Source organism: Aphelocoma coerulescens, chromosome 3 (assembly GCF_041296385.1).
Source record: "Aphelocoma coerulescens isolate FSJ_1873_10779 chromosome 3, UR_Acoe_1.0, whole genome shotgun sequence".
In the NCBI taxonomy this organism is placed as follows: Eukaryota; Metazoa; Chordata; class Aves; order Passeriformes; family Corvidae; genus Aphelocoma; species Aphelocoma coerulescens.
In genome coordinates this window covers 104,099,351-104,116,264 of record NC_091016.1, presented here as the reverse complement: position 1 = coordinate 104,116,264, position 16,914 = coordinate 104,099,351, and the positions used below count along the sequence as shown (strand labels likewise).

Sequence of the window (16,914 nt, the reverse complement as noted above, 5' to 3'; positions counted from 1 at the left end):
AAAAACATGCAAGTGTGAACACAGATGGACTTTCTCAGCTCCCTCTGGATCAGGATTTGGTGAAACCTGAAGGGGAATGTGGAGGCAATAAAAGGAAGAATTCTGGTAGAAATTGTCAGTTTGGGGTTGTTAACAGTAGGGTTTTTAATTTGTTTTACTTTTTCCTGTTTTTTTTTTCTTTTTTCTTTCTTAACACAATGCTGCATATATTTAATTCTTAAGGTGACTTAGTTATCTAGGGCCGAATTTTGCAAAGAATGAGTTTTCAGCAAAGGTGAAAAAAGTAGGAGCTAATCAATGCAACTTCTCAGATGTTTCTTTCATTTTCTCTGTGATCACTATACATAAATACATGAAGTTTACATACACATACATAGAGGGTGGTCAAAATGGGGTTCAGCAGTGCATCTATAAAAATTTGGAAGAATGCTCATGAAAATTTTACGAGCTCCTTAAATCTCACTTCAGTGGTTGAAAAATACCTAAGCTGCCAGGATGGTCCATTACATAATGTCAGCTATTTTCTGAATATGCTACACATGCATCTAACACATGTCCAGGGTGGATGGGACTGTGAGCAACCCTGTCTAGTGGAAGGTGTCCCTGTCTGTGGAAGATGTCTCTCCCCATGGCAGTGGAATGGGAAGTAGATGATCTTTAAGGTCCCTTCTAACCCAAACCATTCTATGATTCTAGGAACACTTTACCAGTATTTATGTATTATTTATTCTTCATAAAATATTTCCACTTTACCAGTCAGCAGCACCTGGAGTCAATGTCCAGAGATTCATGTTGTGTATTCTATTTTTAAGTGATTTTTTTTTTTTTTTTAATCATCTCAAGCAATAACCTCAGGAGGCCTTGGTCAGAAAAGATTTGCTCAGTTTTCCACCCTGCTGTGTACAGGGAAGCTTCAAGGATGTTTTTAAAACTATCATTGCCTGAACCTCATGTCAGACTAATGGGTTGTCAGGAGTCTCCTGCAGGCAGGACTGCAATGACACTCCAACTTACCATCTTCAGACACTGTAACCCTGAGGCTATTACTGTATCACAGTCACTGGTGAGATGATCGAAAGTCTGACTCAAGGGAAAAAGAAATATTAGGGACTCTACTTTTCAGTATACTTTTCAGTCTTCAAGAACATGATACAATATCTTAGTTTAATTATCAAAGAATAAAAAATGCCTGAAAGCAATACTGAGAATATTCTAGTCAAACAAATTGTACTGATCTCAAAATTACTTATGTTTTCCTCCCTCAGACACTGAATCTGACCTGTACTGTGTTTGGAAATCCTGACCCTGAAGTGGTTTGGTTCAAAAACGACAAGACCTTTGAAATTGATGAGCACTATGCATTTTCACTGGAACAAGGGAAATATGCCAGTTTAACAATCAAGGGAGTGACTTCAGAAGATTCAGGCAAATATAGCATCCATGTCAAGAACAAGTATGGAGGGGAAACAGTGGATGTCACTGTAAGTGTGTACAGACATGGTGAAAAAATGCCTGAAATTAAGCCTGGCCAACTTGCTAAACCCAGACCAATACCACCATCAGAAGAAGTCCTCAAACCTCAGGCAAAGTGAAGATCCAGTAACAAGTGAGGCTTCACACTATATTTGACAAACAGAATAGAATAGGTAAACTGTATTTGAGCTATTTCCACACAAAATTCATTGGTAATGTCCAAAGGGAAACTGAGCTTTTAAATTTGCTGTAGGGAGGTAGCTGTGCTGTGGTGCTGTACACATCTGCAACAATCTCATTTTGAGTACATCTAATAGAGTAGGACTTACAAACAGTGTATAGCCCAATTCCTGCCAGAGGTTTCCATATGCAATGGCAAGTTTCAAAAGCCTACAAACCAACAGTAAACTTTCATTTTCACACTTCTCAATGCTCTGCAAAAAAATCTCAAAAGTCCAAGCAACCCAACAAGCCTCTGAGAACAAACATCCCATCAGTAAAGGTAGTGAACTGCAGTTAGATAGATATTCAGAGATGGTCCTTTTGGTTTTGAAACCTTTGGTCCTGTAAGTTTAGTGAATAGTCTTGCTTTAGTAGAGATACTCTTGTCCTATCAATAGTGTGACTTTAGTAAACTTTTACAAGTGTTCACTGTTTACTCACTGAACCATAGGTCATAGGGTTGTACTTTGTTTTTCCTGCTTTGTGCTAATAAAACTTTAAAAGTCACCTTTGCGACTCGCTACTCCAGATCACACCTAACTAGTTCTATTTACTCTTCTTCATTGTTTAATTATTGCTTATTGCACAATTTCACAGCTGGTAGCATGCAGACTATTGACTTTCAATAAAGAATGCAAATTATGGTTAATCACAGTCACTGGGTGGCACTTGCAACATTAATTTTACTTTTTACAATACAGGTCAAGCTTAAACTGGCACCAGAAGATATGTATACAATTCAGTCACTTAAGATAATTATGTCTTTGATTCTCCTCTCACCAAAAAGAACAAGAGAACTCTTCCACGGGTGATGTTCTTCTAGACAAAAATATCAATATATTCTTATTGTGAAACATTTAAATAGGATGGGCATTAGTTGCTCAGATATCTCTCATGCAATACATAATACAGTGTTTGCAGTGATAGCTTTTTTGGATGAGGTTCCCCGTTCAATAAAAAACCAACTGTGTATCTGGAAAAACCTTTGTTCTTTGCTAAGCAGCTTCCAGGAAGAGTTCTAATGGAGAGTAATACTAGTGGTACACATTGAATGCAGCCCTCCTCTCTTGTTACTTCTTCCAGTCTCCAGGATAAATGAGATGAAAAGGGAGCATTGTGGGAGATGGGAGCTTGGATGAGGGGGTCACGTGAAAAAATGGCACTGCAAAATCATCACAGGAGAAACTGAATGAAAGAGCTTGACACAAGTATACAGACTATAAATTTGTGTTTGGGGTCATTGCTGAAAGATGATGCTGAGTCTTTCACTCAGAGTTTCAACTTCTGAGCTTAAGTGTGGGAAATGTAGAAACAGTTGTTCTGACTTCTCTCCTCCTCCCTGCAGCAGACAAACTGAAAAAATGTCCAGGAAATGGACAGTTTTAGAACAAATTTAATTTCAGGGCTTCTTTCTTTATTTTTTTTTTTTTTAATTTAGTTTAAGTGACATAGACCTTTCATTGTTTTGTCTGGCAACCAATTCACTTGAACCGAAATATTTTTTTGTTTTGGAGAAAGATAAAAAGCACACAAAATGAGAAACCAATTTACAAGCTGTCAGATGCAGCAGGTTGGAGCACACATCTGGGATACAGAAGAGCAGAAATCCCCTCCCTCCTCCTTCCCATCCATGGAGATTTGAACCAGTATCTCTGACTATCAAGGGTAGTGCACTAATGCTGAGTTTGGTTTGTATTTGGAAGTGCTGCTTCTCTTTATCTTTTTTTTTTCCTTTACCTGGCTGGGTAAACAGACAGAAAAAGAGACTAGAGCTAGATGCTGTGATTTTAAATAAAAATATTTTTGAAAGATTTTTGTACCCAGAGCAAATCAACAGTGAGTTTATGTTTAAGTACGTATAAACACCCAGGAATTATACTGAATGGTGATGAAAAATACTTTTTTTGGGTGAAAACTTGTGGCTAGGTATCTACATTCTGCATCTGGTCATTGAATGAAAGTATTCAAGAGGGTTAAAGACTGAAGAACGTGGTATTACCATGAAGTAGTTTAGTTAGGAGATTTTAGGACATAAAGAAAAGTAAGGATTTACCATCTGAGTATGTGTCAAAATAATAAAATATAATTTTATAGGAATCCATCATCACAAGAACTTCAGCAAGTCTGTCAATGAAATAAACCAAATTTTCTTATTTTCTATTCTATTTTCTTATTAAAGAGATTTTAGGTTTTCAAAATCTTACTATGGCAGGCTTGCAAAACATCAGAGCCAGTCTCCATGGCATACAAAGTGAGTATCAGCAGGAATTTAATATTATTCTTATCTCCTTCTACACTACACAGGTTAATTTTAGCTGACACTATCAAATTATTGCATGTTATGGCAGCTTTTCAGAGGTATCCTTGGGCACAGGAGACAAGGTTAGTCTCATCTCTGCTGTACCTTTTGCTGGCCCTCTTAGTTAAGCAAGTTTCCCTTATTTCCTTCCAGGAAACCAGAAATAATTTATGATGACAGTTAATCCTCTGCTGAAGTATGGAAATTATCATTCACAGGAACATTGTATTCAAAAGGCTAAGGACTTCCTAAAAACTCTTTCATACATTTCAGTGTTCAGTGTGTCTTTGGTTTCTTTGTACACATTTTAAAATCTTATTATTGGTTCTGGGAAATGAATTGGTTCAGCTCTGTTTAAAAGGGACTATCTTTTCAGAGTCAACGTGCACCTAGTTGCCCAGAGGGGCAATCAAATAGGGCAGATATTAGAGGGTCAGACACGGTGCTCTGGTAATCTATTCAGAAGTGAGGCATATTAGCATTTGTACATGCCCTCCACAGACCTGGTGTTAGCATTAGTTTAATTAATAAACATTTGAAGGGGTAAAACAAGAAGTTAAGATTTGCTCCAGAAGGTCAGATGCCAAATTAACCTATTCACACTAAGGTCAAGGGAGATGGACTCATTTATACTGCATGTGAATCTATTATTTTTACAAAACCAGGAGCCCATTACAGTGAATTAGCTGTTTCTGTTACCTTTAAGAAGAAATGTTTCTATTAGAATAATTTTCTGTCGCACTGGTGAGTTTTGTCTTGTCTGAGTTTCATGTTGTGCTTTTCTGGGCAATGCTAGCGTGAAATGGAGCATCGCGGACTTGTCACAGGAGGCAGATAAGATGTCAGCCAGTTGTGCTGATGGGCCAAAGTCGTAGCTGTGCCTGTCATGTTGGCATTCTGCTGCAAGGCTGGCAAGGCTGCCTTTTCTCCAAGCACCTGCTTACTTTGAGGATGCTTTGATATGTTGCTGTTTATTTTCTGGAAAAAACTGTTCTATGAAAATTCCTCCGAAGGCCAGTTTACAGGTGCTTTTTATGAGGAAAAGATTTTTTTTATGACAGTGTTTGCCTCTAGCATAAATCTTACTCCAGCTCATAAGGCTCACCTGCATCCTACAGCTCAAAAACTTGTACACACTTCATTAATCTGCTCTTGTATGGAGACAGAGGTTCAGTGGTAATAGCACCCTAAGTGATGTTAAGGTGCAGACAATTTTTAAAAGCAACTTTGAAATATAATAAAGCACCTTATTTTCTTTTTGTCAGTCTAAGAATAAAACCTCTAGATGGCAGCAGAAGAACAAGATAGAAATAAATAGATCTTTAAAAGTTCTGCCAGATATAGGATATCCATCATTTTGATGCAAACACATCACTTAGGCAATGGGAGATTATTAAAAGCATTATACTTATGCCAGTGACAAGGACAGGTCCAGTAAATGACTGTTTCCTGGAAATAGCAGGTGATTTTGCAAGCAATAACACTGCCTCTTAATCTTTGCATGACACACATTAAGAGGTTAAGCATGCCTTGTAAAATATTGCAAGACTCATTTTAGATCAAGTTTCTCCTTAGGATATGAAACCCCCAGTGTATCAACTATATTTATGAAGGAAGATTTGATTTTGAGCTCTGAATGCAAGCCTCTCAGATTTAGCATCTTCCACAGATTTCCAAAACACTGTTTCCAACACTGTAAGACCCGTGCACTACAATTTTTGTTCAGTTTTTATAGAGGGATGATTCCATTTAAAATTAACGTGAGGTGTGTGAGAAAAGAGCACAGGTCTGGCTCTCAGCGCTGCCACTGCAAGATTCAGTGATGTCAAGACCTGTAAGAAACTACCACTAGCCTTCTAGATTAATATTTAATTCCTCATTGGAATGTGCATGTAACTCAGTAGTAGCTTTGTCCTCAGGTAGCTCAAGGTTTATTAGACTTGTATGCCTTCATGTCATTTTGTTTGTGAACATTTGAACTTCATGTGGGTGCAGTAAAGGACTGTTAATGTGTAATAAATATGTGCCATTTTTTAGGTTAAAGTAACGTCAATTTATGTTATTGTTTCTCCTCTGTTACATTCATATTGTACAGCTGACAACTGACAGGCAAAAGAGACTTAGACACCCTACTGGAGTTAGAAGTGATAATGGTTTATAGCTGCAGCTGAAGCCTTTCCCATGGTATCCTAAACTATCCAGCAAGGTTATCCAATGCAGATTTCACCAGGCACCATCACATCCCAAGAGTGAATTTGGCCTCCACCCTGCTGAGGGCCTCTGTGGGAAGCCATTATCCATCCAATGACATTGGCGCACACAGCATGGAGAAGAGAGGCAGATGGAAAGAACTACAACTTCTGTTCAAGAGAGAGCTGGTGCAGCTCTTTACCATTTTAAATCACAGTACAAACGATGATAAAAATTTTAGTCTGCTGGCTTAGTGACCTCCACTGGACCATTTTGAATGAAGAAGTGCACTAAAACCAATCCAATTTTAAATCAACCCAAAGCCAGCCCTCCTGATTGCAACATAGTATGTGAAAAAGAACCCCATATAGTCATGTGCCACTTTAGCTGCCTGGGAAAAAAATTCCTTCCACATATGAAAATGGCAATCAACCTCCTGCATGGTGCTTAATGGGAGGTAAAACACAAGACGACTCCCTGGCTGGGAGTTATGAGGCCACATGCAGATGCCTCCATCTGAGCTAATCACTGAAACTCCCTTCTTGGAAATGGAGAGAAACAAGTACCAGTGGGGCACAAGTCATGTCATTCTAAAGCAGGTGTCTCAAATAAGTGAGATGAATCATATATTTTTTCCACCAACTGTAAAGGGAATTTAGTATTAACTGGTTGGATGGAAGACATCTGCATGGCTGATGTTTGAAGTCAGGTGTGAGAAATTCTGCACCATCTTTCTCTAATTTAGCTCTTTAGTTGAAGAATCTATTTACAGAGTTCCTTCTTAACATCTGAAATTTTTGCTGTGTTTTTACATGTTGTCTTCCTCTACTGAACTCTTGTAATTTGCTGCCTTCTTTGTGAAATCCATCTTATTTCAAAGTCTCTGTGCAAGCATTTGTTGACTTCCATCAGTCACTTGGTCCCAACTTGTAGCTGACTCTCAGGATTTGGCCTTTATGAAGACACTGTGTTAGGCCTTCAAGTCTTTAATATGTGTAGGTCTTCATCCCACTTTTTGATTGTCTGTAATGCTGCTGTTAGTGTAGGAATTGTTTCTGCCCTTGCTTCTCTCAGTGCCATCTCTCTGTGGCAACATCTCAACCAATGGATGCAATAAGCCTTTCATGGTCTGTTTCTGTCCTTTAGCTAAGCCTGTAAGATGGGCCTTGTGCAGTTTCTCTGTTGTGCTGGCAAAGCACACCCTCTGGCTGGAGAAGCACTGTTCTGTGGTCCGCATAAGTCCAAGTTCTTCTGCCCAAGGCAGCTCAGTAACTGGCAAAAGCTCTGAATACTCCTGCTTCTGGCTGGAATCCATCTGCTTTAGTCTTCTGTTTGACTAGTTCCAGTTGTCTTTCTGTTCAGCTCTGTTACTCTCTAGGTTTTGTGATTTCTTGGTATGATCTGTCTTCCTCTGTTATTCCATCTGCTGTCATTTCATCTTGCTTTAATGGCAGAATTTGTCCCAAGAAATGAAAGAGCACAAGGCTTACCTTTCTAGTCCCTAGATCAACACCCTGTACACATCACACTAACCTCTTCTAGTGCCCACCACAAGGTGCAATGTCACCTGAACTGCCTACTGGAGACAGTACTTACCCACCCTCACTTCAAATCAAGAGGTGTTTAGGAGTGTGCAAGCTGACCTACACCAAAACTTTGCTAAGGTCAAGTCCAAACAAATAAAAGTACTAGCTCATTAGTTCAGTGCTGATGCCTTAGCGCTGGTTAATTTTCTCAGAGGTTGTAACTGAAATGTCCAAGCACCAGTAGCTGTATGAAATGTGTATGATAGCATCAAGACTTAGTGACTTATTAGTAAGTAAATAATTGGGGCTACATGGCCTACTGTTCTAATGACCACTTTTCAGTGAGCAAGCCTGTCCTAATGAAAATGAAATATTTGATTCAGCAGCCTATGAATCTTGTACTGTTGATAGCTGAACCCAGCATTTCTGGATGTTGACCCTTTCATGATGCCTTTTTATTATCATTCACCACTGATTGTCTTCCCACTAATTTTTAGGTAATTTAGGGGAAAAATGTCTTATGATTAAATGGCACATTTGTACTTGAACTCATCTGCAAGACATGCAGATCTTTGCAGGCTTAAACCTTAAACTTCATGATTTTCTTGGCTTTTGGGCAGACCTCCAGGTCACGTACAGTAAACATGTGGGCCAGCTTTGGCTGTTAAAGGTTATGTCCTGACCTTTCAGGGACAGGTTGGGCTTTTGTGGCATCTGTTTCCTTATCTTGGTGCATACCCCCTGCTGTTGCAGTCTGGCATTTATGACTTGTCAACAGGATTCCAATTTTTCTCAGATGCGTCTTTTCCTCTAAGCATGACATGCAAACCTGTTTCACTTTGTCGTGAGGTCTTAATCTGCTTTTGTGTTCTATTTAAACACAATCATGTTTTAAATGCACAGCTCTCCTATTAGAAAGGCAGCCAATTTCCTATGAATCTTATTTGTTCAGCCTTACTCATATGAAGTAAGTCTGTGTTCCATCCTTTTGTGACTGCCTGAAGTGTCCTGCCACAAATCAGAGAATATCTCTTTCAGACCTCTCTGTCTTCTACATCATTAAATGTCAAGGTTTGACACCAGCTGGCAACTAAGCACCATGTAGCTTCTTGCTCACTTTCCCTAGCTCCTCACCCTGGTGGGGAGGAGAATAGGAAAGAAAAGGCAAACTTTGTAGGTTGAGATCATTACATTTGAATAATTAAAATAAATAAATACCACCACTACTACTACTACTACTAATTGTAATGAAAAAGGGTGAGAGAGGGGGGAATAAAATCCAAGAGAAACAAGCAGTGCCCCATACAATTACTCACCACATTCTGACCAATGTCTAGACCATTCCTGGGCAGCAGTCAGCAACCCCCAGCCAACTGCCCCCAGTTTATATGCTGAGCATGACATTCGCTGGTGTGCAATATCCCTTTGTCCGGTTCAGGTTGCTTTCCTGGCTACACTCCTTCCCAGCTTCTTGTACACCAGCTCACTGGCAGAGCATGAGACACTGAAAAGTCCTTTATTTAGAGTAAGTACTATTAGCAACGAAAGCATCAGTGTGTTATCAACATTATTCTCATACTAAATCTGAAACACAGAACTTCAAAGCTTTTAAGAAGAAAATTACCTTTATCCCAGCTGAAATCAGGACATCAAGTCACCTGTATTGTAACTTGTTTAATCAACCATGATTTGTCTTCTCAGAAACTTATCCTTACCTCATAGTAGCAAAGATTCAGAAACAAAATTTTCATCACTTTCCAAGCTCTGCACAATACATTCTGATGGGCTCTGATCAGGCCTCATGTCCATCCCATGCCAAATGTAGGACTATTTCATTCCAAAACACATAGCTAATAATTCCCCTTCCATCAGAGCACATCTCGTTGGGCCTGACAGGCTTTAATTGAAAATGCCATGGGCTAATGACTTTGCAGTAACTGTGCTCTCGGGTCTCCTCCTGAGGCCTCAGACTGTAATTAAAGATTCTCCACAGGCATTTCAGGATTGGCAGCTTGCTTGTATTTGTCTTTATTCTTTCAGATGATCTTGTATTTTGATGTTAAAGAGACAGAGCAGGGATATTCTGAGTGGCCAAAGGGACTTTTGTCTTTAGTCCGAGCAGTTTAACAAGTTGAGCCTCTAAGGGGTAACCCATTCAGAAAACTGCAACCAAGACTGTAGTGTTTTACCCTTTCAGGAATGATACTGGGAATAATACCAGCACACTTTCCCTAGAGGCTGGACTAGCCTTTGAAGGATTGCTTATCATTCTTGAAGGAGCAATCATTTGCAGTGTAAGCTGAATCTGGTTCACATGTCAACAAGCTTGACCCACAGTGTGGAGACCCTCACAGCCTAAATGAGCCTCTTTGACCTCTCCCTGCTTAGCAGCATGGCTGCATGATGGTAATCTCCCCTGGAGCTGGGATACCTCTCAAGGTTTCTGCTTGTGACAGAGAGAGCTTTAAAAGTGACTGATCTTTGGTAGCAAACAATATTGTACATAAACTTGCAGTATGGTAACTTTGATTTGAGTTGCTAACTTTGATTTTAGTCTTGATATGTTCTGAATCAGTCTTCAAATGATTGTACTCAACAGTAAAAATATGAACTTTGTCATGGAACTTTTTTAAACCAGTTTTACAGCATCATATTAAAACTGCTTTTGCTAATAACTTTGACAGCAGTTCTTTAAGAGATCTGAATTCATGACAGATTGAATGGAAAGGAGCAGGAAAGGGGATCTGCAGATGAAAGTTGTCTCTTGCTGTCCTCTTCAAAACCTGTGTAAATGTGTCAAGTTGGTGAATATTAGTTTGCACATGAGTAGATATTTCCTAGTGGTAAAAGTGTCTGATGGTTCTGGGCACACAGGTCAAAGTCTAGCCAACAGCATCTTGCCTTTTCTCTGAGATGACCCCTCTAGGATGCCAGAGGCAGTACCTTCTTTCTTCCTAACTGCTGCAGTAAAGAGGATTTCTTCCCTCTGCTTCCCTGTGGGATTTAGGCAGGGTAGGAAGAGGGAGATATCTGATACTGTTGCAGAGCAGATGATGATAGATGGTTGTGGAAAGCCTGGGATTGGAGGGGGCCCAGGGAGGAGAGGGAAAGGGGGACTGTGGATCTGCTGGAAGGCAGCTGATAGAGCAAATGGCAGCTCCAAAGAGCAACTGATCCTGGGGATACTGGCTTGGTTGCAGAAGTGGGCAATAGCAAGGAGTGAGGAGAGTTTTAAAAGCACAAGGGGGAGCATGAGGTAGAGGGGAAAGAGACTGCAGTGAACGGATGGACAGTGAGGCTCAGATGAGGACCCAGATACACAAGTGGACAAGGCAATAGTGAAACAGAATACAGCTGGATATGAAGGCCCAAAAGCAGTACAAACAAAACCACGAGCTCATGGACTGGATGACATGTATTTCTCTCCAGAGATTGAGATCATAGGCACTTCTGTGTATCTGAGAGCAGTATTTTATGAAATCCGCTGTTGATTAGCCAAAATTACTGTCGGTGGCAACTTCTAAGAGAGCAGACTATGTCAGGTGAGTCTGGTAACCAGGGCTGAAACTCAGATGAATCAAAAGATCTAAGCAGTAGAATAGAGTGACAGGAAGAGAAAGACACTCAGTGAAACTTGCAAGCTGAGAAGGAGATTGATAGTGGTTATGTTCATGGCCATATGAGGACATATGCAGTGGCAGTGTTAGAATTTCAGTTAGGTGGCAGAATATACTGCCATCAGAAGCAGAGATGTGTGATTGAGCTGCACAAGAAGGTTCAATCTAGTCAGATGACCATAACAATTTTAGATACAACAGATATATCCCCTCATGGAGCTGTCCTTCTAAATGTGAACACTGCCCAACTCACTAAGGGTCTCAGCTACGTGGTTCTAAATAAACAAACAAAAGTCCTCAAGATCCTCAAGAAAAACTTTCCAAATCTCTACCTAAAATTTTCTGGTAGCTGTCCCCTTCTCAGGATCTCTGTGCAGCACTGGACCTGCTAAACTTAAGATATAGGGTGACCTGAATATGTTATTCATGATGAGAAGTGGGACACTCTCTTCTATCTGAGGAGGTGCTAGCTGGGAATTCTTTAGTTTGAAGAGCTTCTTCTCTGTACCAACTGTTCAGACACCAATAACAGATCTCCCACAAAATAAAGATTGTGTTTGGGCTACATAACCTGATTCAATGTTCTTTTCTGATTGACTGGCAGTGGGATGAATTACATATACGGTAGAGCAGAAGCTGCACAGCTATCAGTATCTCTCTGCAGTGATTTCATCTGTCAAGCTGCATACAGCTTTTTGCTTTGGTTTTACAGAGCCAAAATCTTTAATAGCAAAAACAATAAGGGATCCCATGACCTGCCAGTTTCACTGATGTGTCCCTGGTTCTCTGTACGCAGCTCCAGTGACTCATTGTGGCCATAACCTCAGTGTTTATGTCTCTCTTGCTCTTCTGGCATGGTACAAAACAAACCTCAAGAATACAGCATATATTTTTCTCACCTCTAGAAGTGCTTTGCTTTCAAAGTTCTCTTTTGTTTTCATTACCTTGCCATTGGGGCCATAAGCTATTTTGTGAAGAATTGCAGTTGATAGAGCAAATCAACTTTGTTTTTGCAAAAAACAAAGCACATATTTTAACTGCTGTTTTCTGATTTTTAAACTCTGCTCTGTTTTCTTTGCTTTTCTGAATTATAATAAATGATTCAATGATGAACCTACACCTAATTTAAAAGACAAGGGGAAGCTGTTTCACATAACTCTTATTTTCCTTTTTATAATTTTTTCTTTTGATGGCTAATTCCAGATGGGATATGATTGCTCCATCTTTTTTTTTTTTTTTAATAAGGATTTGATTGAGTGCATAAACTCTTTTGCAGTATGAAACACATTGGAGAAGCTTGATAACAACTGCTGCAGTATTCCTATTCAACCCAGAATGGAAACACCTTAGCTATCATTTACTGGAAGTACATTTTATAATGAAAAAAATTAATATATCAGTGTTCAAACTCTTCACAGAAAAATAAAATTATGAGGCTAGGATAGGATAGGATAGGATAGGATAGGATAGGATAAGATAGGATAGCAGAGTAAAGGTGCACTTCAGGTATAAGAAATATCGTGAAAGAAATGTCATGGGCAACCGAGGCTCTTGAAAAATTGAGGTTGTGACCTGGAGTAAAATTTAGCAAGTTGAAATGTAGGAAACTCTGACAGCACAACTTGAAAAAAATAGATGTTTTGTAGCTTGTCCCACCTGTTGCTCAGTACAACTACCTGAAAAAGAGGCTGTAGCAAGATGGGGATCATCCTCTTCCAGAGAACATGACCTCAAGCAGAAACAGAGGAGGCTTAGGTTGGATGTCAGGTAGAATTTCTTCATGGTAAGGGATATTGAGCATTGGAATGAGCTGTCTAAGGAGATGGGAAGTCATCATCCCTGGAAGAGTTCAAGATGTGGCTGGATGTGGCATTCAGTCCCATGGTCTAGTCAAAAAAGTCATACTTGATCAAAGACTGGACTCGGTGATCTTGAAGGTCCTCTCCAACCTAATTGATTTTAAATTAAAGAATTTAAAAGGAAAAAATTAAGAGAAGTTGAGCACTTCTACACACTGGCTAATCCACCATAAAAATCTCAATTTCTCTCAGGGGTATCCTTCCCTGGAGGGGTAAGTTTTTCACAGGGGCTACAGCACATATACCTCTAGAGAAAAATAGTTGATTCTGTGTCTTATATGATGCACCATGCATGAAAGCATGCAAAAAAAGCAGTGTGTGAAAATATGCACAGTGCTATAGTCCAGCTATCTTTCTGTTGCTTGAAAAATGGATAAGCATTCAACACCAGGTATTAGGAGGAGGTAACCTTCCTTGAGGGCAACAGAATACAAATTGGAATCCACTTGCTAATTTTCAGCAGTGAGATTCAATTAACATGTGGGACATAGCTTCAGTACCAATTGAGAGAGAGGGTCTTTCTGAATAGATACAGATTAGTTAAATTCCAAGTTATTTAATACTTGCTAATCAACTTCATTTTTGTTTGCTTGTTTGTTTTGTTTTTGTCTAGGTGGGGAGGGGGAGGATGGCAGTTTTTTTTTCCAGGCTGGTCACTGATTTTCTTCCTGCTGTAAAATCTACAAAGCTATTGCAGTAGTCCCATGTAATCTTGCCATATTAAGTGAAACCTTAATTCTTTCTTCAGATCATGGATTTAGGAACAAGGTCTTGAATAAAAGAATGAGACCCTGTTATTATGAAGGGTGTACAACTCAACAGCAATGAGGCATCTCTTCCCTTACTGGGGAGGCAAAATGAAGCTTTCATGACTGTAAAAAGTATGTGACAAGTACAGCTGCATTTGCATTCAGAAATGGGGATCATTAAAGACCTTGAGCTGGATCAACCCTTTGTATATCATCAGGCTGAAATTTTGAGTCTCAGGCTTGTTATATTATTGAAACAAATGGGGTCATACTGAGTGACATGTTCTTGGGCACTGGGAAGGTTTGGTCCCCAAGGACTTTATTCGCCTGTGCTAATTCTGCTTATCAATCAACTGGGCATTCACATTTAATCCTGGTGCTGAAACATTCTTGCAGGTGAATCTTAATTTGTGAGCTCTTTGCATTCTCTTGTGAGTCAAGAAGTTAAACTAATTTGATATTGCACTTGCTTGATAATGAAAAAGGCTGATGAGAACAAGACAGAGTTTACAGTAGTGTGTCTCATTAAATCATTTTGCATTTCAGTAGCAGGATGGTTTATCTTTCAAGTGGTGTTTGTGATAAAGGACAGATAAAACCTGTCCAAAAATCAAAGTAAAAATGCAAATGTTCATTATTTTTTATTACAATAAAATTCAAATTTCTGCTAAGAATCATGGCTGAATGGTGCTAGAAGATGTAAAAAAAGCCTCAGATCCATCAATGAGATGTAACATTGCCAGTGGCTGGAATTTCTACTGCATCACCTCATAGTTTAGACTGAAAGTCTTAGACTGAAGCGAGTATCTCAGTATTAATTTAAAACAGAAGAATTCACTTCTAGTCTGGTGGTTGTTGTGCAGAAAAGCTAGAGAACCCGAACTAGAAAAGGCAGCAAATAGAAAAGTTTGGCCTTCAGCGCCAGGGGGAAGTCAAGTGCATTTAACACTTCTCAGGAGAACTGGGCTTATTCTGTCCACTTTAACCACATCATTCAGAAGTGTGGTCTCCTCAGATGCACCCAAAAAAGCCATCCTGGAGTTGGCTGCTGCCACTGGAGCAACGCAGCAAACTGTGTGCTGTGGAGTCCCTTTCTTTGGAGGTATCATAGAGTCAGGAAAGACTGGCTACTCGAACTGTCCTTGTTACACCTGCAACCTGCTCCTCACCACTGTTTTCCCTTGTGATCATTCCCTCATGACATGACAGAAGCAAATCAATTTATTACAATCCACCCCTACTCCTTGTTTGCTGCTGAACTGGTTGAAGAGAAGGGGTGTTGAAAGCAGCTATACACTGGATTCCTTTTTCCGATGGGCTGCAGAAAGTCCCACTGGGTGTAAGGTGAGCATCCCTAGGTTGTAATTTTATCATAAACCTGAAGACTGATAGTTAATATCATATGAACACAATGAGATTATTTTTATGTCACCTGAAATTAAAACAGTGTGAGGATCAAGATTTATCAGAAAAGAAACTGCTTAAAACCAACCCCAAAACAGTCCTTCATATGGGAGTTTGATTTCCAGGTACAGCAATGTGCTTATCTGTGCTAGAAGCCTTCCTGGTCATATTCACATAATAGTCTACTTACTGCAATATACAATGATGCAATGTAAGATTCAAATGCCAGAACTGTTATCTTTAGCTATAAACTCATAAATAAATTCTTTATACAACCAAATATGCTGTTCTTTTCATTCTTGCAGCTTTCTACTCTAAAGAAAATTTTTTATATGCTTATTTACATAATTGTCACATAATATCACTGCTCTTGACAAGAGCAATACAAACCATTCTTCAAAGTTTTTGAATAAAAAACCAGTCTTATTGAAGTACTTTTATAAAAATGAAGATTATCTGGAATTCAATTCACATTGATCTTTAGTATTTACTGTTTAGAGGGGGAAATTAAGGTCTTAGAAGTACCTAGTTCTGGATGTGCTCATTAAAAAGATACATAAATCAAGCAGTTTAACACAGGTAAAAACCCCAACTCATCAACATCTAAAATGACCACTTACAACTTCATGAAACAAATGTTGTTTTAGCTTAAGGGTGAAGACAAAAAGGAGAAAAAGGACCCAATTTCGTATCAGAATATGAGTAGAAACACTCTTATGATGTCAGAGATGTGTTAAATGTTACCAGTAATGAAAAAATGCAGATCATGTACACAGGTGCCTAAATCCAGGCTAATGAGTATTTGGCCATGTGTATCCTCTGTGCAGTGCTGCAGTGTTCATGAATCAAAGAATGGCTGCATCTTTGGAAAATGCTGAGTCCTAGAAATGCTAATGAGGCAGTATGCAGAAGTCATAACTGTTGCCACTGTCAAGTGGCCATGAAAATGATTATCTGTTAAGATATTGGAGGCAGAGCTACTAGCTTCTAAATTCTCATGGAACTCATCTAATTTACTAACTTGTCATTGCATCAAAATTTTTAGTTTGTCATGGCAACCTGAGAACAGAGAGGAGTAGGATGCCATCAGGCAGCAGTCATAATGCAGGCATAAGTTAAATGCCTGTAAAGTTAATGATCCAAACCCTTCATTGCAGCTGCGGGGTACACAGTGTAGCTTGGGGGAGGTGCACAGATGCTGTAAATTACTTTGGATGCCAGTGCCATGACCCTGGGCCAGCTGTGTATCAGACCAGACTGGTGGCATAAGTTACAATCATATAACTGCTGCTGTGAGTGATCCTGAGTGGCTGTTGTGGCACATGTAATGTCAGTGTCATGCTGAAGCATAGACCCCTTTTTTTTCCTTTTCCTCCCTTACTCTGGCTGTAGGGTTGAAGGCAACCTGGGAGCTGCTGCACTTTTTCTGCCCCACTAGGAAATTATCCTACCCTGAATAATCTTTCCATTGCTGCTGGCTCTTATAATTCAGAAAAATGCTGCAAGTCATCTTGAATGCATGAGACAAGCCAAGGCGATATACTTTCCCTTGCTTTGCATATTTTTCTGGTTTAC

At 39.5% G+C, this 16,914-nt stretch overlaps 1 protein-coding gene across 4 annotated transcripts in view; it reads left to right on the top strand.

Annotated features, from left to right (window-relative positions):
* MYOM2 (myomesin 2) overlaps positions 1 to 15,609 on the top strand; it is an 89,849-nt gene extending 74,240 nt beyond the window's left edge. For 3 of the 4 annotated variants that reach the window (XM_069011480.1, XM_069011478.1, XM_069011481.1), the window contains one exon: positions 1,266 to 2,353. In XM_069011480.1, coding sequence (XP_068867581.1) covers positions 1,266 to 1,592 — 327 coding nt within the window. In that variant the 3' untranslated portion in view covers positions 1,593 to 2,353. Of the gene's footprint in view, positions 1 to 1,265; positions 2,354 to 2,396 lie in introns of those variants that run through there. The other variant, XM_069011479.1, reaches the window with a different exon arrangement.
* The last annotated feature ends 1,305 nt before the right edge of the window (positions 15,610 to 16,914 follow it).